The sequence below is a fragment of the Pelobates fuscus genome, chromosome 2, assembly GCF_036172605.1.
Source record: "Pelobates fuscus isolate aPelFus1 chromosome 2, aPelFus1.pri, whole genome shotgun sequence".
NCBI lineage: Eukaryota > Metazoa > Chordata > Amphibia > Anura > Pelobatidae > Pelobates > Pelobates fuscus.
Window position 1 is genome coordinate 189221258 of NC_086318.1, and position 24071 is coordinate 189245328.

Genomic DNA, 24071 nt, shown 5'->3' on the forward strand with positions numbered 1-24071 from the left:
TTTGAGAAGGGTTTTCCTCCTCCTTTTCTCTAATCGTAACGTGCTGTGGAATATGTTAATGATAGATAAATATTACTCATATTAAATTGTGTTTTCTGTGTTTATATCATATACCTTCAATGTGCTTCTACACAGCAGAGACCATGTTGCAGATAAATGTTTTTATTTAGATTTTAGAGATGGCGCTAGTTATGGTGAATTGTCTCTATAAAACTGAAAATTACAATGGTTTGGCCAAGTCTCCAATACATATGCATGAAAACTCGGAGAATAAAGGTAACTACAGATTTCAACCTTCACCTGCTGCAAAATCATCTACGTCAAAACGAGGTAAAACATCAAATTTGTATACGAGATCCAATATGTACATGACTTACATGACACTGCCATATTTCTTATATTATCTTCCATGTTGGTACGCAGGTTTTCGAGAGACTACTGATAAGATTGACAGAACCAGGTGGAAGAATTTGCAGTATCGTATAGGAGAAAGTAGCAAGTTTGTTGAAATGATAAATCAGTAAGTCAAAAAACAATTATTAAAGTATCACAATGATACCAGGAGGAGTACATATGCTGTCACTCCTACACATATATGTACTATTTTACTTTAAAAATTGAGTAATAATAATAATTAAAAGGTAAAATATTTAATAAATTTTTTTAGAGGAAATGAAGAGTGCAAATAAAATTGTCATTAAAGCTACACAGCTTAGAGGATGCAGGGGGCGTGGTTTGCAGCCGAGCGAGCTGGACGTGTCTGGCTAGAGCTCCGCTGTAACCACAGTGCCAACGGCTAACAAAGGCTGAAAATCGATATTTTTCGACATACTCTCCGACTCACCAGTAAGGGGGACCGGGATGGAAAAACGGAATCAAAGAAAACCGGTGAAAAAACCCTCGGAATCGGTGACCTCGGTCCCCGATATGTTTGCGGCCTCACGAGCCGCGAGGCTATCCACCCAAGATGGCGGTCGGGACGGCCCGGGGACACCTACCTCTCCTGCGAGCCCCGGCAGCGGAGCTGCTGCGGGGGCATTGGACTCGGAGGCCAGCCAAATATTGGCCAAACTATCGGAGGTACGCACATACCTGGCCACAGAAATTGTCCGCACTACGACGGAAGTGAAGGCCGAAATCCAAGCCCTGGGTACGAGGACGGCGGCTCTCGAACAAAGGATGGAGTCTACAGTACAGGCCCACAACGAGTCAGCTGCACAAATAAACTCCTTAACGTCCCAACTGCAGATGGCCGCAGCGGCGATAGATGACCTTGGCAACAGGTCGCGGCGGAATAATATCCGCCTCCGTGGCCTCCCGGAACAGGAGGGAGAGGGGTCCCTGGTGGAAGTGGTCTTGAAGATCTTTAGACCGCTTCTCCCCGATGTGCCGGAACACCTATGGCACATCGAGCGGGCTCACCGGGCGCTCCGTGCCAGGAGGGCGGATGAGAAGAGACCGAGAGACGTAATCATTAAGTTTCTGTCCTTCCAGACAAAGGAAGCATTGATGAAACGTGGCAGAGACGGCCCAATAACATATAACGGGACAGACCTTGCATTGTATCAGGACTTAACCCCTGCTACCTTGAAGAAACGACGAGACTGGCGTCCTGTTACGGAAATTCTACAAATGGAATCTATTAAATATGCATGGGGTCACCCTTTTCGATTATTGGCCTTCAAAAATGGCCGCACGAAAGTCCTCCATGCTGACGGCGATCCGGCTGCGTTCCTATCGGAGCTCGGGATTCGTATACCAGAGGGTTTCGCGGTTCCGAGGTCTTCGGCGGAGGTCCTCCCTGCCCTACCCCGGGAGTGGTACACAGCAGGCGAATGATTTCGGATCCTTTAACTTGGCGTTGGGTGAGCGGCCGGTGGCCCAGAGCGGTGAGCTTTTCCGGGTGGGCCCTTATTGTTTGGGAGGGGGATTGCGGGAATCCCTCATCCTCCCCACTTTTGTTTTTTCACCCGGGACCCGGGGGCCCCTTATACAATTGCCCAGGAATGTTTATTTTCCTTCCATCGGGGGGGGGGGGGGCACTAGTATTGGGGTGGGCTAGGGATTTCTCCCACCCCCTTATGTTCGTTATTGCACCCCCATATCGTCCCTCCTCACCCGGCCCTTACTCTCTCTACACCTCTGTGGCCCCGGGATAGGGAGCGTTCAAAGGAATGATGGCGAACGGCCCTTTTTGATTGACTATCACAAACTCACGGCGGCCGTGGGCGTACTCTTTATTTTTAATGATCGTTATTTACTATGCTTTGCTCTGATGTTTTATTCCCGGGTCGCCTTGATTTTCACTCGGGGGGTGGGGGAGGAGGGAGATGGTGGTGTTTGACTTTGTATGGTTATTTGTACGCTAAACGATAATCATGTCGGCTTTTCCCAATCGTGTATAGCAGGTTTACGGAGCTCGGGGGGTTCGAGCTGGGACGTGTAGGGGGTATCTCTCCGCCTCTAATTATTAGGCCTATATGGCAACTCGGCCATAGCGACCAATGACCCCCTCTCACCTCCCCCGTTTTATGCAATGCACCCTATTAAACCTGCTCCCCCCCCCCTAGTCTTAATACGAGGGAGGCGATACCCCCTTGGGGTGACGGGTGGGATAAATAACTGTACTTTTTGTGCCCCTCTCCTTAGGCGGATAGACGCCCCAGGCTCGCTGCCTCATGTTGTTTTGCGTTATATTTTCCTACGGGCTCCGCCCTGATTCTGACCCACGGGCAATTCCGGGTCTTATTTGCCCCCCCCCCCCCCCTCCCCCCCCCCCCCACCGTGCGCTCCTTGCCCTCGGGACCGCCCATACTGCTCCGGGGTGCATTTTTAGCTGTTCATCCCCCCCCCCCCCCCCCCGCCTCGTCGGTGGGGGTTATCCCCTCTGGGATTGGGGGTGGGGGGGTAGGCGGAGTTCTCCACGGGACGGGGGGATGGGGCGGGGTTGGGGCCCCTCTGTTGGACTGTGGGCCCGGGCTGGCCTTGGTGGGATCGCGAGACGTTTCGCCCATTGTTACATCGTTTTTCATGCAAAAGTTATTTGATTAGGCACCCTGTTGGTGCCCATTTTTTCGTTGGTCTATGTCTGGGCGACTCTGGAGCCTCATGCAGACTCCGGGGGAGCCTATACAAGGCCCCCACTCGTCCCTGGCTACAAATAAGACCAGGGGTTTATTATTATGTACGATGTTTTTTCTCTCTATTTTTACTTTTCTTTCTCCCTCTCCCTTCTACCCTTTTTGCCCTCCTCCCCCTCCTCCCCCCTGTTTTAGGGTACCCTCTTTGGAAGGAGGCGTTGGTTCAATCTGCGATGACTCAGAGCTCGGCCCTGACGCAGGGGGCATAGATAGACAATCTGAGACACCACTCTATATACCACCTATCTATCACCAGTATTTGGTGAAAATGGCCACTAGGTTTAGCCTTTCCCTTATTCACTATCAATGCCCTTGAAACTCTTATCCCTGAACGTCAAAGGCTTAAACGCACCGAATAAACGTCGCCTCATGTTTAGGGAACTTAAGCGTTTAAACCCGGACATTGCACTCCTGCAGGAGACACATATTCCGAAATCGGCGAAGTTCACTCTCAGAGACCACACTTACAGGACTACCCACGAGGCAAGGGCATTAAACAAAAGGAATGGGGTAGCGGTGCTCCTACACCATAGATGCCCGCTTCGGGTAGGTACTGTCACGATGGACCCGAGTGGCCGTTTTGTTTTAATATCCGGAACTCTGTACTCTCACGCCATCCATATTATAAATATTTACGCCCCTAACGACCCCTCGGTGGACTTCTGGGACACTATGACCCAGGTCGTAAACGGTCTGCCTCACGGTATGGTTATCGCGGGGGGCGACTTTAACGCCACCCCATGCCCTGCAGCGGACAGAAGCCTGCGCGACGGTCTCCCGAGGTCTCACGGGAGTGGCCGCCAAGACAAATTGCTCCGCACCTTCCTACACCGCACAGGCCTCATTGATATCTGGAGAGCACACCACCCCGATGGTCGAGATTATACATTTTACTCAGCACCTCACAAAACTTACTCTAGGATAGACTCATTCCTGATTAATTCCAGTGCCGCATCCAGGGTTTCGGGCGTTGCTATCGGTTCCATCACCTGGTCCGACCACGCGGAGGTCACGCTGACTTTGGATAGGTTGAGTGCGGCCTCCCCGTGGTCCTGGAAGTTAAACACCTCTCTACTACAGGACCCGGTTATAGTAGAGGTTGTCCGCAAAGAACTGCTCGAATATTTCGCTAGAAACGCGTGTACTGACGTAAGACCAGCTACGCTATGGGCCGCACACAAAGCGGTCATTAGGGGTATATTAATTCGCGAGGCCACAGTAAAGAAAAGACGCAAAACGCAACTGCTGTCCACACAGCTGGAGGCGTTAGGGAAAGCAGAAGAAAAACATAAAGCCCTCCAGTCGCCAGTCACGCTAGCGGAAGTGCAGAGATTGAGATCCTCGGTCCGCAACACACTCATAGATGACACGGCTAGGGCCATGACTTGGTCCAGACGGACCTATTATGAGAAATCCAATAAAATGGATACTCTGTTAGCCAGGGCCCTACGCCCGAGACAGGGACACTCGCATATCACACGTATCAAAGACGCTTCGGGCAAAATCTGTACAGACCCCACTGAGATTGCAGGGGTCTTCACGGAATATTACTCTAACTTATACAACCATTCCACCGGGACTGCTTCAGACCCTCAACAGGAAGAGTACGAGGCTCGTGCCTTTCTGTCTCGTCTCGCTTTACCAAAACTGCAAGCAGGTGAATCGGCGGCTCTTGGAGCACGCATAACTACCGATGAGATAAACGTTGCAATTTCAATGCTGAAAGGCAATAAAGCTCCAGGTCCAGACGGTTTCGAGGGCAGTTATTATAAAGCTTTCCGAGAGGAGCTAGTACCTCACTTGGAGTCGTGGTTTAACGACCTCATGGGGGGTGGCGCCCCGGACAGAGACATGTCATTGGCGGACGTGGTATTGTTACCTAAACCGGGCAAGGATGATCTCGACCCGGGCGGTTTCCGCCCGATCTCGCTGATCAATCACGATTCCAAGATCTTGGCGAAGGTCTTGGCCAACCGACTAAACCCCTTCTTGACGAAACTGATACACCCTGACCAGGTTGGCTTCGTACCTGGTCGGCAGCTTTTTGAAAATACCCGGCGGAACATTGACCTCATCTGGAGGCAAGCGAATAGGAAAATTCCAACATTGTTTCTATCCCTCGACGCCGAGAAGGCCTTTGATAGGGTTAAATGGCCCTATCTTTTCGAAGTCCTTCGACACTTTGGCTTACCAGACTCATTTATCACTGCGGTACAAGCAATGTATACAAATGTTAAAGCACGGGTTCGCATATCGGGGGCGAAGGTGACACCCTTCGGCCTAGGAAACGGTACCAGACAGGGATGCCCTTTGTCTCCCCTGCTGTTTATCCTCTCCCTAGAACCCCTTCTGCAGTCAATACGAGACAACCCGGACATCCATGGGATTTCGGTAGGGGGCCATCAGTACGTTGTGTCGGGCTTCGCCGACGACATCTTACTGACCCTGGCCGACCCACTTCCGTCTATGAGGGCGTTAACGGGTGTCCTGGCTGACTATAGTAGATTGGCAGGATACAAAGTGAATATGCACAAATCCTGCGCATTACCGATTTGCATGCCTGACCCTGTCATAACCTCCATAGGCGACACATACCAGATTCGCTTAGCTAGGGATCATGTAAAATATTTGGGGGTGTGGTTAACGGCAGACCCGGTTCGACTATTCACACAAAATTATACGCCTCTGATCCGTACGTTAATGACGGATATGGAGAAATGGCTGGATAAACCGATCTCATGGATCGGTAGAATCCACTCGGTGAAGATGAACATTCTCCCTAGGATTCTGTTCTTGTTCCAGGCCCTCCCAGTTAAAGTAACCAAATCAGACCTGGGCACACTCCAACAGGCAATAGGGAAATTCATCTGGCAGAACAGGAGACCCAGGACCTCTCGGAACGTTCTTTATCGAGCGAAGACGAGAGGAGGCCTGGGCCTCCCTAATTTGTACTTCTATTACCAGGCAGCGCAACTTACACAACTAGCCTTATGGCATTCCCCTCCTGGGGAACGGCGGTGGGTGGACTTAGAATCGTCCCTCACGGGACCAGACTTGCCTCAATTTCTGATGTGGGTCCCAAGGGACCATAGACCATCGACACACATTGCATGCCCAGCTATTGCGAACTCTCTGAGACTTTGGGATGCCTCATCAACCAAATATGGTTTGTCACCCCGACTTTCCCCCCTAACTCCCTTTTTGAGAAATACTGCATTTCCGCCGGGACTAAACGCTAGAGATTTTAGGGGTATTGAAGGCACAGGGGTACAGCGCCTCTGCCACCTCTATGAAGGCGGATCTGTTGTTACATTCGACGAACTTAAGACTAGGGCTACCCTACGCCCCGCCGACTTCTTTCGCTACATCCAGGTGAGAGACTTCGCCCAGGCCCCTATGATTAAAGCTAGTGCACTGAGCCGGCCAACCTTCTTCGAGTCCATGTGCCTCAAAGAACGGTTTCCCAGGAGCCTCATCTCCATTCTGTACACACACCTGAGTACACACACGACGGAATGGGGCGACCTCACATATATCTCTCAGTGGGAAGCGGACTTGGGGGAGGAATTGGAAGGCGTCGACTGGCAGGAGATCTGGGAGGCAGCAGCCTCTTCGTCGGTATGTGTCTCCATGCAGGAACAGGCATATAAGACCCTCTTTCGGTGGTATACCACCCCGGTGAAGTTATATAAAATGCGCAAAACACCCACGGATCTGTGCTGGAGAGGCTGTGGCCAGAAGGGATCCTACATACATATGTGGTGGGAATGCCCTGCAGCACAGAACTTCTGGAAACGGGTGGTAGGACTTTTGAAGGATATTTTTGATAGAGAGCTTAAGTTGGACCCATGGGTATTCCTCCTGGCCAGACCTCTTGATGACTGGCCCAGAGCGGAACAAAACCTGTTGCACAAAGTGAACTTAGCTGCCAGAAGAGCCCTGGCCCAAGTGTGGCTCCAACCCGATACCCCCCCTGTCGACGTAGTCGTGCGAAAGATCAAGGACGCTTTCCTTATGGATAAGCTGACGGCGCTAGTTAGAGGCACTACTAAAAAGTTTGATAGGGTCTGGGCCCCGTGGATGAACAGCGGAATCGGAGACTAGGGGAGAGGAAAGGGGATTTACCCCGGAACCCCGCCCGAGACTTCGTCCTGGTCGGGACCGGTTATGGCTTAGAGAGGATGCTTGCAGCACCCTGATTTCCACCAGAGCCCAACGCCTTACAGTTTAAATTTAATCCATGAAACTTTCCTATAATTGTAACACGCTAATACAGATTGAACCTACTCCTTCCACCCTCCCCTCCCTCCTTTCCTTCCCCACACCCTCCCCCTCTTCTCACTAAGTTCCTTCACCCCATCTTCATTATCCTTTCTTCGTCCGACTCCATGTACACCAAGCCTTATCATCGCTCGGTCCTCTATCAAAGCGACACCGCCCACTGAAGGCTTCAGACACTGTATCGCATACGTGCCGATCCAATGCCTAAGGCGACACCCATAAATGATACGGGGTCAAAGATCTCATGTAAACCAACTAGCCTTGTATATAAAACTGGGATTCTGTGGCTTTTTAGACGGAAAACCGAGGCCTACTGCTCTAACACGCTAAGGATGTATGTGGACCTGAGCGGTGTACAGAGGAGGACTGTTATTTTCTTATATTACTAAAACAAAAAACAACAAGGTGTAACTCCACACATGTTCTTGCATCTATAACAATGGAACTCTCACGAGCTATGAAAACTGTGGACTGATTATTATTTTTGCTTTCCTCGAACGTAATGTTTTCAATCCAACTGCATGTTCATGGACTAATGGTTTTATGTATGTGGGACAATGTTACTGCACTATGTATCTCCTTATACTGCTTCCACGTGCCTGTGGTTACCTCACCTTGTTTACAAATAAAGAATTTAAAAAAAAAAAAAAAAAAAAAGCTACACAGCTTAAAATCTCTCATGAAGGGTTCACATATAGGTGAATGTTTCAGAGAACACTTTTTCATAAGGCTAATAATAACTGAATTTTAAATTAATATTAGTTAACATGGCCACCCAACCATAAGTAAAAAATGTAACAAGAAATTAAGGTAGTCATGGATTGGTTTGCAATCTGCTGTCAATAATTCACTGCTAATGTAGCAACGCACAAGTATGAATTTACAGTATAACGCATTATATAGAAAATGTATTCAAAATTCTTTAGACAGATACACACAATAAGGCCTCTCTTAAATAACAAATCCCCATTATCTGCTAATTCTGCAGGAAATGACTGCAGACCTAGTCTTGCAAAGCTAGTCTTTGTTTTCTAGTGTTGTATTCCATAAGGGAGAATTGTACGTTTTCTATAATTCACTGCTAATAAGTGGTTCATTGGAAACCTATAGACCTAGATATGTGCATGATAAGCCCTGCACAATGTATGTGCCTACTCAAGCTCCCGGTGGAAAGACATGGTGGAACATGGTGGAAAGTCTAAAATGACCTCCTGCCACTTGGTGTTAATGTTATCGAAGTACAGGGAGAAAACAAAGGCACCCTGTGTGTCCATTAAGCAGATATGGTGCTACCCTGTATTTATTATCATCAGTCCAGTTATTTGTCAGTGACCATGGTATGAATTCTACCAGTGCCCTTACTTATTGGAAACAAAACAAGATGCCAATTTGAATATGGCTTTCATTTGAAGAGATTAGCTACATTTTTTTAAAATCTTTTTCGCTGTCTGGATCTTTGCAACAGTAAAAGGCCAAACAGCTAATTCCATCACTTTATAGTTGACCAAATATGAGCTGTTTTATTTAAAAGTCATACTTACCAAGGCATTTTTAACACCTCTCCTTATTTAGAATTGCTAGACTTGAAGATGGGCTTCCAGATGTGACCCTGAAGGAAATAGAGACCTACCTTGGAAAAGCAAAGGAAGGTTCCCATGGAGTAACTGGGGAAGGATCCTTGCTTGAAAATGCTGCCCCACGTGCGTAATTATACATGTGTTCATTGTATTTAGATTTATTATCAGATTCAATCTGGCTTTAAAAATACTCTGTCATCCACAAAACATGATGATAACAATGTCCCCTTAATGTAAATGTATTTGTTGCTCCAGTTGCCATGAATTATCACTAAATATATGTAAATTTTTTGTTTGAGCCCTTCACAATGCTATGCTGTATTGCTCTAGCATAATACTACTCTTGGCATTTGTGTGCCAGCATATAACCATAAATCTGTTGCAATGGACATCTTGGTAGGTTTTAGATGGGCAGCTTAGCAATGGAAGCCTGAAGTTATGTTTTGTTTTCCCGAATGTCCCTGTGACAGGGGCAATAGAGTGATCGTTGGATCTTCTGGAAAATGCCACGCTGCGCCAATAAAATGCTGCTCTATGAGCAGCATTTAATCTGTAACCAAGTTTAACTTTTTAATAGCAGAGAAAGTGCTCCTAGTTACTGTCTTCCCTTCACACACAGATATATACCTTGTATAGAACTAAATCAGTTTAAAACCCATAATGTACATGTTTTTGGACATGTACGTCAACTTTCATGTGCACATAGAGTAAGTATCTTCTGTCTCTATCCCACCTAGGCTGATCACACGTGAAGTGTGCATGCATACACTGTCCAGTTGCTATGGTAATGAATGTGAAGATGCATATTATACAGTATAAGGGTGGATATTAGTAACTGTTAGCCACTAAACATTGGCCTAGAGATTGGAAACCTGTTGGCACTTTTTGTCCACATATATATTCCCATTGTTAGTAATAACAATGGTGTACAACTGATATTTAGCAACCACATTGTTAATGAACCCTGCTGAGTTAACAACAGACAAAATGTAGCCCTGAATATGTAAATAAAAAAATTAGCTAGACCAACTCACCTTGTTAAGCAGTCCTGAGGACTTTGATTATATATATTTTTAGTTATTTACATTTGTAATACAATATATTTGTTCTGATTGTCAGAAATGTCTGAGTACCTATGGTTTGTTTGGAATTCAGACTTCTTTCAGTATATCTGAATTATTCGGAAATGAATCTGCAAATTTAAGACCAGTGTCTAAATGTGCATCCAAATCGTTTTAGTAAAATGGATATTTTGGGTCCAGTTTGCATTTTAGTTATGAATTTTACTCTTGGATGTCCTATCAAAGCCTATATGTGATTTCAAGGTGTGAACCTGCTTGAGTTCTTTGTAATCTAATTTAAATTATTTTATAAGAACTGCATTCCTCAATGTGTAAAATGTGTTTTCATATGCAGATGCTACACCCAAATCCATCACACCTGCTAAGAAATATTCACATGTAGACACCAACAAAACCAAAGATGCAAAGAAAGGGGAAATTACCATTGCAAATGCTAGGTACACCTCTGAGGATGCTGCTACATTAGTGGCATTCATTGTAGCCATTGTGGAGTATACTCGACTTTGTGGGCCATTAAAAGAATGCCTGAGAAGACTGTCAGAATTTGAAAAAGAAAAGGAGGATCTTCTTATAAAGGAAGCACAGTCATCATTGGTGAGTAAATAATTATTTGTTAATATGTATGCCAGATCAGTCATTTAGTTAGTGCTCCTGTTCCATTCATTTAGCACCATTTCAGCTCTTAAGGTTGCAGGGGTTTGTTTGTTTGTTTGTTTGATTTTTCATAATTATTTCCATGCCTTGACTAAATGTAAAGATTTAAAGGAAGTTCCTTCTTGCACATTTCTATATTGCTACTGTTAAACAAAAAAGTATGATTGAATTAGGTTACAAATGTAACCAAACAGGGTGGAAAATACATTTTTTTTTTATGTTTACAGTTGTGCTCAAAAGTTTGCATACCCTTGGAGAATTGGTAATATATGTACCATTTTGAAAGAAAAAACATGAGTCAGCAGGCAAAACATATTTCTTTTATTTCTTATTGGATTCATATTTAACTGTAAGTTATAACAGAATGGCACAATCATAAAACAAAACATGGCAACAAAGAAAAAAGTAAATGACCCTTGTTCAAAAGTATGCATACTCTTAGTTCTTAATACTGTGTATTGCCTCCTCTTGCATCAATGGCAGCATGCAGTCTTTTGTAATAGTTGTCTATGAGGCCCCTAATACTTGCCGGTGGCACAGCTGCCCATTCATCCTGGCAAAATGCCTCCAGGTCATGCAAAGTCTTTGGTCATCTTGCATGAACCGCACGTTTGAGATCTCCCCAATGTGGCTTGATGAAATTAAAGTCATGAGGCTGTGATGGCCACTCCAGAACCTTCACCTTTCTCTGCTGTAACCACTGTAGGGTCAGCTGGGCCTTGTGCTTAGGGTAATTGTCATGCTGGAAAGTCCAAGAGCATCTCATGAGCAGCCTTCTTGCAGAAGAATGCAGATTGTCTGCCAGTATTTTTGATAGCATGCTGCATTCATCTTGCCATCAATTTTCACAAGATTCCCTGTGCCTTTAGAGCTCACACACCTGTAAAACATCAGTGAGCCACCGCTATGCTTTACAGTGGGGATGGTATTCTTTTCACTATATGCCTTGTTGACCCCTCTCCAAAACATAGCGCTTATGGTTGTGACCATAAAGCTCTATTTTGGTCTTATCACTCCAAATTACAGTATGCCAGAAGCTGTGAGGCGTGTCAAGGTGTTGTAGGGCATATTGTAACCAGGCTTTTTTTGTGGCATTGGTGCAGTAAAGGCTTCTTTCTGGCAACTCAACCATGCAGCTCATTTTTGTTCAAGTATCATCGTATTGTGCTCCTTGAAACAAGCACACCTCCCTTTTCCAGAGCAGCCTGTATTTCTCTTGAGGTTACATGTGGATTTTTCTCTGTATCCCAAACAATTCTTCTTGCAGCTGTGGCTGAAATCTTTCTCGGTCTTTGGATATCTTTTTATATCCTTTTCTATCTTTATAAAGTTCCATTACTTTGTTACGCAGGTCTTTTGATTTTTTTTATTTCTTTTTGTTTTTTTCTGCTCCCCATGGCTCAATATCTAGTCTGCTCAATGCATCCACACGACAGCTAACAAACTCATTGACTATTTATATACAGACACTAATTGCAATTTAAAAAGCCACAGGTGTGGTAAATAAACTTTAATTGCCACTTTAACCCGTGTGTGCCATCTTGTGTGTCTGTAGCAAAGCCAAACATTCAAGGGTATGTAAACTTTTGATCAGGGTAATTTGGATAATTTCTGTTATTATTATTATGATTTAAAAAGGAGCCAAACAACTCAACGTGATAATAAATGGCTTCATATAAGGCAAAGAAAAGCGTTTTTTTATTGTAAGAACAACAAGGATATGGAATTCTCTGCCTGAAGAAGTGGTTTTATCAGAGTCCATACAGATGTTCAAACAGCTACTAAATGCACACTTGCAAAAACAGAATATTCAAAGATATAATCTTTCAATGTAGGGTAATAACTGCTTGATCCAAGGATAAATCTCACTGCCATTCTGGGGTCAGGATTTTGTTTCCTAGCTTGTTGCAAAAGTGGTTCAAACTGGGTTTTTATGCCTTCTTTTGGATCAACAGCAAAAAACTAAAGTGAGGAAGGCTGAACTCGATGGACGCAAGTCTCTTTTCAGCTATGTAACTATGATCACTATCCTTCAATAAAATACATTTTTTTGCATGATCGGTCATATTTTTAAAATAAATGCCATAATTTCACAACTGCTTCCAGGAAATGCAAACTTTTGAGAGCACAACTGCATGTCAATTATTATATCTATTATTATATTATTATAACGGAGATAAGAGAAAAGAAAATATATTTCACCTTGACATCATGTGTCTACTCCATGGTTTAAAGTATCCCTGTCCTTTTGTTTAGATTGTTGACAGTTCTGAGGAAGAGCTTCCAACATTAGATCATCAAACCCTGAGCACATTAACAGCAGATGACCTTCCAACTCTCCACGCCGAGGTAACAACTTTTTATATTTTTACATATACACATGTGTCAGATATTTTAGCCACTACTATAATTGCTATTCTCTCCACCTGCAAGGATGAAGTTAATGTTCAAAAAAATCTCAATGCACAAGTGTTAGAAAAGTTAGAAAATCATCTTTTGTTTTAAATTAAATTTACAAACCATTAAAAATGAAATATCCAGTTTTCTTTTTACACAAATGAAAGGAGAGTAAGAAGTGGTCATTGATATTTACTTGCAAGTACTTGTTTTATATACTTAACTGAGAGGAGATATTTCTTCTCCTTTAGATCCTCTAATATAATTATGTTATATCATTTTTGTACGGAGCTTTTGGAACTGTTTGTAGATACTATATATCAGAATGTCTTGCAGTGTTCATCAATATTCATTATCTTACAGGTGGAACAGCTACATCAGGAATATGACATGGGTGTCAATATCAAGCACCAACTGCACAAAGAGCTGCTCTCACACAAGGAAAGGCTCCAAGCAGCGCTAGATATGCTGGAAAGGTAGGCAGAATCTAAAAAAAATGATGTAATAAAAAATAATAATATAAAGAACAATATTAGTAAACTCAAGAGTGTGCAATTACAAATCTGGTGCTACTTATTAATACTAATTGGCAATGTTATGACTGCTTAAGAATACAAAATACATTTGCTATACAAACCGTCCCATCTAGTATATGAACTATGCCCAATAAATAATTCCCCCTGAAACATCAAAACAGTAACTGGATATATTTCCTATTAAGGACTAAGGATTTAACCCGATGGTGTGATGTTCTTCATACTATGTTTTTTTTTTTTTTGTTTTTTATCAGTTTGTTTGTTGTTTGTCTATATTCTGTATACTTGTCAATGTTCATTTTGCATAACTTGTTAAATGCACTGGATAAAAGCACTATAAAAGAACTGTAAAATGAATAAAGAAATACTCACCCTGCCCTACAGAAGTCAGATTGGCTGAAAGGAACACTATAGTCACCTGAATTACTTGAGCTAAATAAAGCAGTTTTAGTGTATAGATCATTCCCCTGCAATTTCACTGCTCAATTCACTGTCATTTAGGAGTTAAATTGCTTTGTTTCTGTGTATGCAGCCCTAGCCACACCTCCCCTGGCTATGATTGACAGAGCCTGCATTAAAAAAAATCTGGTTTCACTTTCAAACAGAGGTAATTTACCTTAAATAATTGTATCTTAATCTCTAAATGGAACTTTAATCACATACAGGAGGCTCTTGCAGGGTCTAGCAAGCTATTAACATAGCAGGGGATAAGAAAATCTTAATTAAACAGAACTTGCAATAAAGAAAGCCTAAATAGGGCTTTCTTTACAGGAAGTGTTTATGGAAGGCTGTGCAAGTCACATGCAGGGAGGTATGACTAGGGTTCATAAACAAAGGGATTTAACTCCTAAATGGCAGAGTTCTATACACCAAAACTGCTTCATTAAGCTAAAGTTATTCAGGTGACTATAGTGTCCCTTGAATTAACTTCCAGCCAATGTCTTCCTCTCTGTATCTGCCTCTCCTTGCTTTTATTCAGTGAATGTTTATTGACTCAAAATTGTAGGAATACAAAGTTGAGAAAACAAACAGAGAAATGTAGAACACAAATTAGAGGTTGTATGTCATCGTACATAAGAGCACGACACCCTCTCACTTTATAGTTTGGTCTACTCATCCCGCATCTTGAGAAAAAGGAATCGCACTGTTTTATCACTGGTAAACTGAACAAGTACTTGAAGACATTTGTATTCATTTATTCAAAATGTATGTTTTTTTTTTCTTTTCCTCTAAGACTGAAGACACAAGAAAAGAAGTGGAACGACGCCCTCGCTCAGAGCAGCATCGCTGATCTTCTTACAAACTGTGTGATGGCAGCTGCTTTCATTACCTACTGCTCCTCACTTACCATTGATGGAAGGTAAGAGGAGGTGTAAAGCGCCCGAGGGTTAGAAAATAATAAAATAGTTCTTTCTTAGCTTTTTCATTTATATTTTAATAAAAAAAATTCAGTTACAATTGCACTTTGCCATACACCATTAAATACACTGTATTATTTGCTGATGTGGTGATTATTCATCTAATATATGTGAACCATATGATATTAATGCATCCTAATCCAGGGTAATGTGTGCGCACTTTTTGTTCTTTAGGAATTCGCAGATGTATAACTTAAGGTTTTCTATTTTCATGTCATAAACATTAGTCTTCAGAATCTAAACCTGTTAATGACAACAGATAAGGACAGGAAACTATAACCACTTCACCTACATAAAAAGACAGACTTTAATATTAGTGTGTGATACCATTTGTTTAAAACGTTCCTGCCCTCGATCAAGACAAGATTTCCCATTAACCACTTAAGGACACATGACATGTGTGACATGTCATGATTCCCTTTTATTCCAGAAGTTTGGTCCTTAAGGGGTTAAAGGACCACTCTAGGCACCCAGACCACTTCAGCTTAATGAAGTGGTCTGGGTGCCAGGTCCTTCTAGGGTTAACCCCTTTTTTCAGAAACATAGCAGTTTCAGAGAAACTGCTATGTTTGTGAATGGGTTAAGCCTTCCCCTATTTCCTCTAGTGGCTGTCTCACTGACAGCCGCTAGAGGCGCTTGCGTGATTCTCACTGTGAAAATCACAGTGAGAGCACACAAGCGTCCATAGGAAAGCATTATGAATGCTTTCCTATGTGACCAGCTGAATGCGCGCGCAGCTCTTGCCGCGCGTGCGCATTCAGCCGACGGGGAGGAGAAGAGGAGGATCGGAGGAGGAGAGCTCTCCGCCCACCGCTGAAAAAAGGTAAGTTTTAAAGACTTTCCCCTTTCCAGAGCCGGGCGGGAGGGGGTCCCTGAGGGTGGGGGCACCCTCAGGGCACTCTAGTGCCAGGAAAACGAGTATGTTTTCCTGGCACTAGAGTGGTCCTTTAACCCCTTAAGGACACATGACATGTCTGACACATCATGATTCCCTTTTATTCCAGAAGTTTGGTCCTTAAGGGGTTAAGCACACTCACAGTCTAATTAAGTGTCCATAGCAAAATGCATATACATTGATTAGAGCTTCTCTGTTTTTCCATATAGTGGAACATCCATGACAAATGTGGATTTTTCATCAATTTACCATGCAAATGATATGTATTGCTCAGAAAGAGAAAAAAACTAGAAAGTTAAGCAAAGTTCAACCAAATCTCCTTCCTCAGAGCTGTAGGAAAATGTGAGGATCATTTGCCAAACTTACCATTTCTTACAGAGCTAATTTGCCATAACTACCTATTCATGTTCATCCTCCTTTCTTCTAACACAAGAACGCCAAGCAGTCTCTAGCTACTTCTACTACTTCCTCACTCTGACTAGGCACATTCTATTATTATGGTACTTTTCTGTTTCATTCCTCCTCCCTAATCCTTATTCACATTGTATTAATTCTACCAATCTACTAGCGGTAGCCCGCAAAACTTGAACCAGGATATTAGAAACCTGTTGATATTTTATGGTTGCAAATATCAACAGGCTGTTGGTATTAACCCCTTGAGGACGCAGGACGGTTCAGGACCGTCATCGGCATTTTTGCGTTGCCGACCGACGACGGTCCTGAACCGTCCTAAATTTAAAATGTACTTACCCGATCGCCGTCGTTCCCCCGGCGGCGATCGGCGGTGCTCCCGGTGTGGGGAGACTGCCTGCAGCCCAGACAGTCTCCCCATGGCGCTTTAGGACCCCTGGGGCCATGTGATCGCCCAACAGGGCGACCACATGGTCACAATAGGTGTCCTAGTCTCTGCCTGCAGGGGGACTGTCTGTGCTGACAGGCAGTCTCCCTGCCAGTGTAAAATCATAAAAAAAAATTAAAGTGAAAGGTAATAAAAAAAAAATATTATTATATATGTGTATATATATATGATATATAGACATATATTATACCTATATAATATATGTCTATATATCATATATATAATGTCATGCTAAGTGTATTTTTATATTAATATGTACATATATTAATATAAAAATACACATAATTAATTTGCACACGTATATATATATAATATATATAATAACTATATATATTGTATATATATATTATTATAAAATACGAATAATAAATAATTTAAATTAAATTAAAAAAATTAAAAATAATAATAAAAAATTGAAAAAAAATTATATATCTATACGAAATTTTATTCTAACTGTATTTTGATATTAATATATATATATTTATATCAAAATACACTTAGAATGAAATTGTATATATATCTATGTATATTTAAATAAATAAAAAGAATGCGAACTATTCATATGTCGATATACAAAATTACATAAATAATTATATAAATATACACGTAGACTTCAAATATATAAATATGCATATATATTTAAATTCTACGTGCGTATTTAGGTAATATTTTTACATAATTAAGTTATTTTATTGATTGCAATTTAAGGGACCTGCCTGCCAACCCAGGCCGAAAGACCAGAGAATTTAATTTGCTATCACTGTATTTTACCCTGTAACGTTCTACGACACCCTAAAACATGTACATGGGGGGTACTGTTTTACTCGGGAGACTTCGCTGAACACAAATATTAGTGATTCAAAACAGTAAAACATATCACAGCGATGATATTGTCAGTGAAAGTGACTTTTTTTTTGCATTTTTCACACACAAACAGCACTTTTACTGATGATATAATTGTTGTGATACATTTTCCAGTTTTGAAACACTAATATTTGTGTTCAGCAAAGTCTCCTGAGTAGAACAGGACCCCCCATGTACAGGTTTTATAGCGTTTTTGAAAGTTACAGGGTCAAATATATAGGTCAAATATTTTTACATTGAAAATGGCCAGGTTGGTTACGTTGCCTTTGAGAGCGTATGGTAGCCCAGTAATGAGAATTACCCCCATGATGGCATACCATTTGCAAAAGAAGACAACCCAAGGTATTGCAAATGGGGTAAGTCCAGTCGTTTTTAGTAACCACTTAGTCACAAATACTGGCCAAAATTAGCGTTCAATTTAGTTTTTTACTTTTTTCACACACAAACAAATATGAACGCTAACTTTGGCCAGTGTTTGCGACTAAGTGGCTACTAAAAAAGTCTGGACATACCCCATATTGAATACCCTGGGTTGTCTACTTTTAAAAAAAATATGTACATGTGGGGTGTTATTTAGCAATTTATGACAGATAACAGTGTTACAATGTCACTATTGATACATTTTAAAAATGTATGTTTTGAAACCGCAATATCCTACTTGTACTTATAGCCCTATAACATGCAAAACAAAAAGCATGTAAACACTGGGTATTTTTGAACTCAGGACAACATTTTGAATCTATTTAGCAGTTTTTTTCATTCGCTTTTGTAGATGAGTAAAAGATTTTTCACATAAAATTCAAAAAACGTGTATTTTTTTCAATTTTTCATCATATTTTTTCATTTTTTTTAAATTAAATTAGATGAGATTATATAAATAATGGTATGTAAAGAAAGCCCCTTTTGTCCTGAAAAAAACAATATATAATTTGTATGGGAACAGTAAATGAGAGAGCGGAAAATTACAGCTAAACACAAACACCACAAAAGTGTCAAAAAGATGCCTGGTCGCAAATGTACAACATCGCAAAAAAAGTCCAGTCCTTAAGGGGTTAACAATGACTCAAGGCACTTATTTAGTAACTTTTTCGAAAACAAACCCTAAAGCGGCCTATAGGAATTTGCCTGTTGTGTCACTATTTAATGGGTCTGCAAAAGGTAGCTAATTATAGGATTAATTATATTTTTGTTCAGATATCTTTGATATCTAGTCTCATGAGTTTTACTTCAACATTTTCAAGCATTCATGCTAGCTCAACTCTATTTCCATCTATGTCTTGTCCAAAAATAAGCAAACCTCAATGAACATAAGTGTGGTAAAGAAGAATGGGACAAGATTCCTCCACAATGATGTGAAAGACTGATAACGTCATGCAGAAAATGATTACTTCAAGTTACTGCTGCTAACGGTGGTACTTACATGCTGTTGAATCATAAGGTGCACTTATGTACTTCATGCCTGGTCTAATCACACAGAAGAGTTATTGTACCTCAAATTGCTGAAAAACTGAATGCTGACCATGATAGGAAGGTGTCAGAACTCACAGTGCGTTGCAGTTTGCTGTGTGCTGTGTAGCCACAGACTGGCCAGAATGCACATGTTGACTCCTGCCCACTGCCAAATGTGCCTTCAACGGGGATGTGAGCATCAGAACTGAACCATGGAGCAGTGGAAGTTAATTGCCTGGTCTGATGAATCATATTTTTTTTTAGATCAGGTGGATGGCTCGGTGTGTGCATTGTTTACCTGGGGAAGAGATGGCAGCAGGATACACCATGGGAAGAAGGCAGGCTGGTGAAGGCAGTGTCATGCTCTGGGCAATGGTTTGCTGAGAAACCTTGGGTCCTGGCATTCATGTGGATGTTACTTTGACATGTACCACCTACCAGAGATTGTTGCAGACCATGTGCACCCCATCGTGGCTATGGTGTTCCCTGATGGCAGGATAATGCTACATGTCACACTGCAAAAATTGTTCAGGAATGGTTTAAGGGACATGACAAAGAATTCAAAGTATTGCCTTGGCCTCCAAATTCTCCAGATCTTAATCCGATTGTGCATCAGTGAGATGTGCTGGAACAACAAATCCAATCTTTGGAGGCCCCACTTTGATGCATCAAAGTTGTTTTGGCAGCACGAGGGGGACCTACACGATATTAGGCAGGTGGTTGTAATGTTGTGAGTGATCAGTGCATGTCTGTCTGCCTATTTCTATATCTATGACAGAGACTCATTATGCCTCAAAAATAGGTGTTGACTAAAGTTAATTTGTATTAGGCAGGCGGCTTTAATGTTGTGACTGATCTGTGGATGTGGGCTGTGTAATATTGTATATGTGCTTGAGCAGTGGTATGGGTAATACATATGTATGTGTGTGCTTGGAGTCTGTATGTGCAACATTTCAGCAAGAATTATTTTCTTTTGCTTCTGACAAGTCCACCTCTAGCGGTGTCCATAGCAGCTTGGAATGATAATTCCCATCTGCTAATGTCAATTATGTGCATAGAAGGCATCCATCATTAGCACGTATTGCATGCTGGTGATGTATGACCATTGGTACATGACCCCCACTCGACCCTCCTTTAGGCCTGGGCTCTTGATATCTCTCCCCCTTACATCAGGAGGACTGATGTAATGTTCAGGCTGCAGGAGAACTTGGCCTCTGCATTGGATTGCAGGTAAGTTTCTTGTTAAACTCTTTCTTTCTTTTCTTTCTTTCCTTTTTCCGAAAAGTAAAACAGTGTATTATTAAAACACTGTTTTTGGTTGGAGTAAATCATTAGAAGAAGATTCATGTTTTAAATTCAAAATACCAGATTTTATATATGTATTTTAATATAATATGCTTGTACCACATTGGATAAGGTCAGAACTTAGAGACACTTAGCATGCTATCCATGAGCCATCCACAAATATGTTTTAAAATAACAGTTTAAAACATAAGATCTTCTTCTTGGTTTGTATTGCAGGGAACGTGTTTCAAGATTACTGCTCAAAGTGTGTGAAAGTTGCAGGCTCCCCATTCCACAGAGAATACTCCTGAAGGACATTCCTATCAATCAATTTCTTCAAACTCCGGTATCACGACTTATCTCAAGTTAAAATAGGCTTGTCATTTGTTGGGCATCTGCATACTGTAAATATTTGCCTACATCAGGAGCAGGCAAATATTTACATATAAACAAATTGTAAATATATATTGCATGTATATAATCACTTTTCTCTTCTCCGCCATTTGTCTAGGATCAAGTGTATTACCCTCTGAGTAGCAGGGAAAACACTGATTTTTTGGTGCAGGGTTTGTGAAATGCCTTGAAGTCCTGAATTTAGGTGTTTCACTTTAATGGCCTGTGGAACCTGCATAACATACATGTTTGAAGCACTTCATGAGCATCTTTAAATACATTCCTCTTATCCTCTTGAGAATGTTTTTGTTGTTCGTGTTGTTTTTGGCTTTTATAACACCCTGCACTAAAAATGCCATAATGATTCCAAAGAATTTTAAATCCGAAAACAGACGCCTTCTGACCACCACCTCTTCCTAAAAATCTTCAGGGCAATTTCTTTTTTGGTAATAGTACCATATTGAGAGAGAGAGGTGAAATAGTGTCAGAAGGCACCAGCTGTGTATCCAAACCTCCTGTCTGGTCTTGCTGGACCAGAGAAGGGGGGGAATAAATGAGACGCTCGAACCCTCAAAGTTCATAGCTCCTGAAGACTAGATTTGGATGTCCATTTTGCATGAGATTGGTACAGGCCACCATGCAAATTTTAGCATGAATATTGAAGATGGTGAGCACTTGTTGCAATGCACCTCATCTTTATTGTTAATTTAAAAAATTTGAAAAATATTGTGTTAGTGAATGTAATTTTATACATATTGAGTCCATTGTTATTTTTTCTTAATTAGTTAACTAATTAATGTGTTCGGATATTAAATTACTTTTTTTTTTCTTTAGGTTGAAATCAAGACAATAGGAATGAAAGGACTTCCTGTTAATGAACTTGCTTTGGATAATTCCTGCATTATCACCTATACAAACAGTAATCGAGCCTGGACATTAGTGTGTGATCCCACCTGCCAAGCTATTGATTGGATCAAAGGTCACCTTCCAGAAGAGAGGGTTGAAGTTATGTACCATGTGAGAAAATATATTTTATTACTCTATCTAATTATTTCTAATACTGATAAAATGAATGCCAATATTTAAGATGATAGGGAATCTATTAATTTCCCAACATATATTACATCTTAACACCAAAACCACTGCAATAAGTTGTATTAGTTATTATGGTGACATTTTCCTGTAATGAATTGTCCTCATAATTCATAAATCTTCTATTAAGTTCTCTTTTGGCTCACTTGGGGTTATTTACTAAAGTGAATATTGTCAGGATTTCAAGTTGAGTTTCAAATGTAATGCCAAAATAGTTGAACTGTAAGCATAACTTACTTGGAGAAATGTTCCAGTTAAGCTATTTAGCCTTAAATGGTATTTTAAACATCCATGACCACTATTACAACAACTGCTTTTTTCAAGTTTGAAGGGGAAACTTAAAGAATATCCAATGGTGCATTATTAGATGTTTTTTTTTGTTTGTTTGTTTTCAATATTATCACAAATCCCCCCCTCCCCCTCCCCCCCGGCACCACCGTGCTCCCCAACAGGAGAACCATCATGGATCAGAAGAGGTAACCCGACCAGTCTCACCCAACAAAGCCTATGCTCCCCCTTTACCCCCCCCTCTCTCCCCCCCCCCCCCCATTTCGTGGATAATACCGCTAAACGGCAACTCTCAAGAGCTCCCCGCTTCACCAACCAGCCAAAGCAACTTAATGCCTAAGGTCCAGAGGCAGGGAAGCCAAATTACCGACAAGGTTATAAAACAGTGCACTGCACAATAAAGCCACTACAGACGATACATGGTATCAGGGGGCCACACTGGCTGACAGGTTCATGACCCAACACTCCCAGACTGACGCAGTCTTGGCGGAGACGAGGGTCCATGCACCCCCCTACGGTCTGGCACGGGATAAGACCAGACACGTACGGCAACACCATACTACCCCCTTTCCAAACCTTCCTCGCCTTCTTCTTTTCCCCCTACACCCCTCCCACCCATGCACCCCACCCACCCCACACCCGCATCGGTCTTGGTCGAAGTTAGAGGCGCAACGTATACATCCCCAAACCCACAACCAAACAGTGACTCAAAGGAACAGAGGTGGGAGTAAACCTCACCCCCCGTTACACACATACACCAGTCTCACCGCAACGAAATACCAAAGCCAACCGAATATCTATCGGGACCAAGAGCGCACACCGAAACTCAAAATCATGGCCCTTAAAGTATCCTCACCTTAACGCCCCACGTAAGCGACAAACACTTTTTAGAGAACTGAAAAGATTAAATCCTGACATAGCATTCATACAGGAGACACACCTGTCTCGATCCGCCCTGGTCTCCCTCCGCGACAACACATACCGCCTGGCCGCAGAGGCACGAACCTTTCGTAAACATAACGGAGTGGCGATTCTCACACACAAACGATGCTCAATTCATATAACCCAAGTGACGGACGACAGTTATTCGAAAACACGAGACGTAACATAGACATAATATGGATGCTAGCAACCGCAAAAACACCATCTTTAGCGCTTTCCCTCGACGCTGAAAAAGCATTTGATCGTGTAAAATGGCCCTATATGTTCGCACTCCTAGAACATCTGAACATGCCCCCCCATATATCACAGCGATACGCGCACTATACACGACCGTTTCAGCACAAATAAAGATAACCGGGACGACTTGTACGTCATTCATCATAACCAACGGTACCCGACAGGGATGCCCCATATCCCCGCTACTCTTTGTGCTGACACTTGAACCACTTCTCCAAGCTATAAGGGAACACCCCCAAATCAAAGGGGTCAAAATAGACGACCAAGAATTCCTGGTATCCGGATATGCAGACGATATCATGCTGACCTTAACCGAACCTATCCCCACGTTGCAGGCACTGCTCCCACTCCTGAGAACATACGGTGAGATCTCAGAATACAAAGTAAATGTAGAAAATCCAGCGCACTCCCCATAAACCTCTCACAGACGGACATAACCAAAATCACCTCAGACCACCACATACGTGTCACACCAACGTTCCTCACATATCTGGGTATCAAATTACCAGTAGACACCACATCACTCCACAGACTGAACTACACACCCATGATAGAAAAACTCATCTCGGACATGGAGACCTGGGCGGACAAACCCATATCCTGGATAGGGAGAATACATTCAATTAAGATGAACGTCTTGCCCCGAATTTTATTCCTCTTTCAGGCTATACCCATCCCCATCA

General features: G+C 42.2%; 1 protein-coding gene across 1 annotated transcript in view; it reads left to right on the forward strand.

Moving 5' to 3' along the window:
- Window positions 1-24071, forward strand: part of LOC134586252 (dynein axonemal heavy chain 5-like) — a 260789-nt gene that overhangs the window by 202385 nt on the left and 34333 nt on the right. Inside the window, exons 78-86 of the mRNA XM_063441744.1 lie at window positions 171-330; window positions 424-520; window positions 8994-9121; window positions 10415-10674; window positions 12991-13083; window positions 13495-13607; window positions 14902-15027; window positions 20674-20782; window positions 21664-21846. Of these exons, the coding sequence (XP_063297814.1) occupies window positions 171-330; window positions 424-520; window positions 8994-9121; window positions 10415-10674; window positions 12991-13083; window positions 13495-13607; window positions 14902-15027; window positions 20674-20782; window positions 21664-21846 (1269 nt within the window). The remainder of the gene's footprint in view (window positions 1-170; window positions 331-423; window positions 521-8993; window positions 9122-10414; window positions 10675-12990; window positions 13084-13494; window positions 13608-14901; window positions 15028-20673; window positions 20783-21663; window positions 21847-24071) is intronic.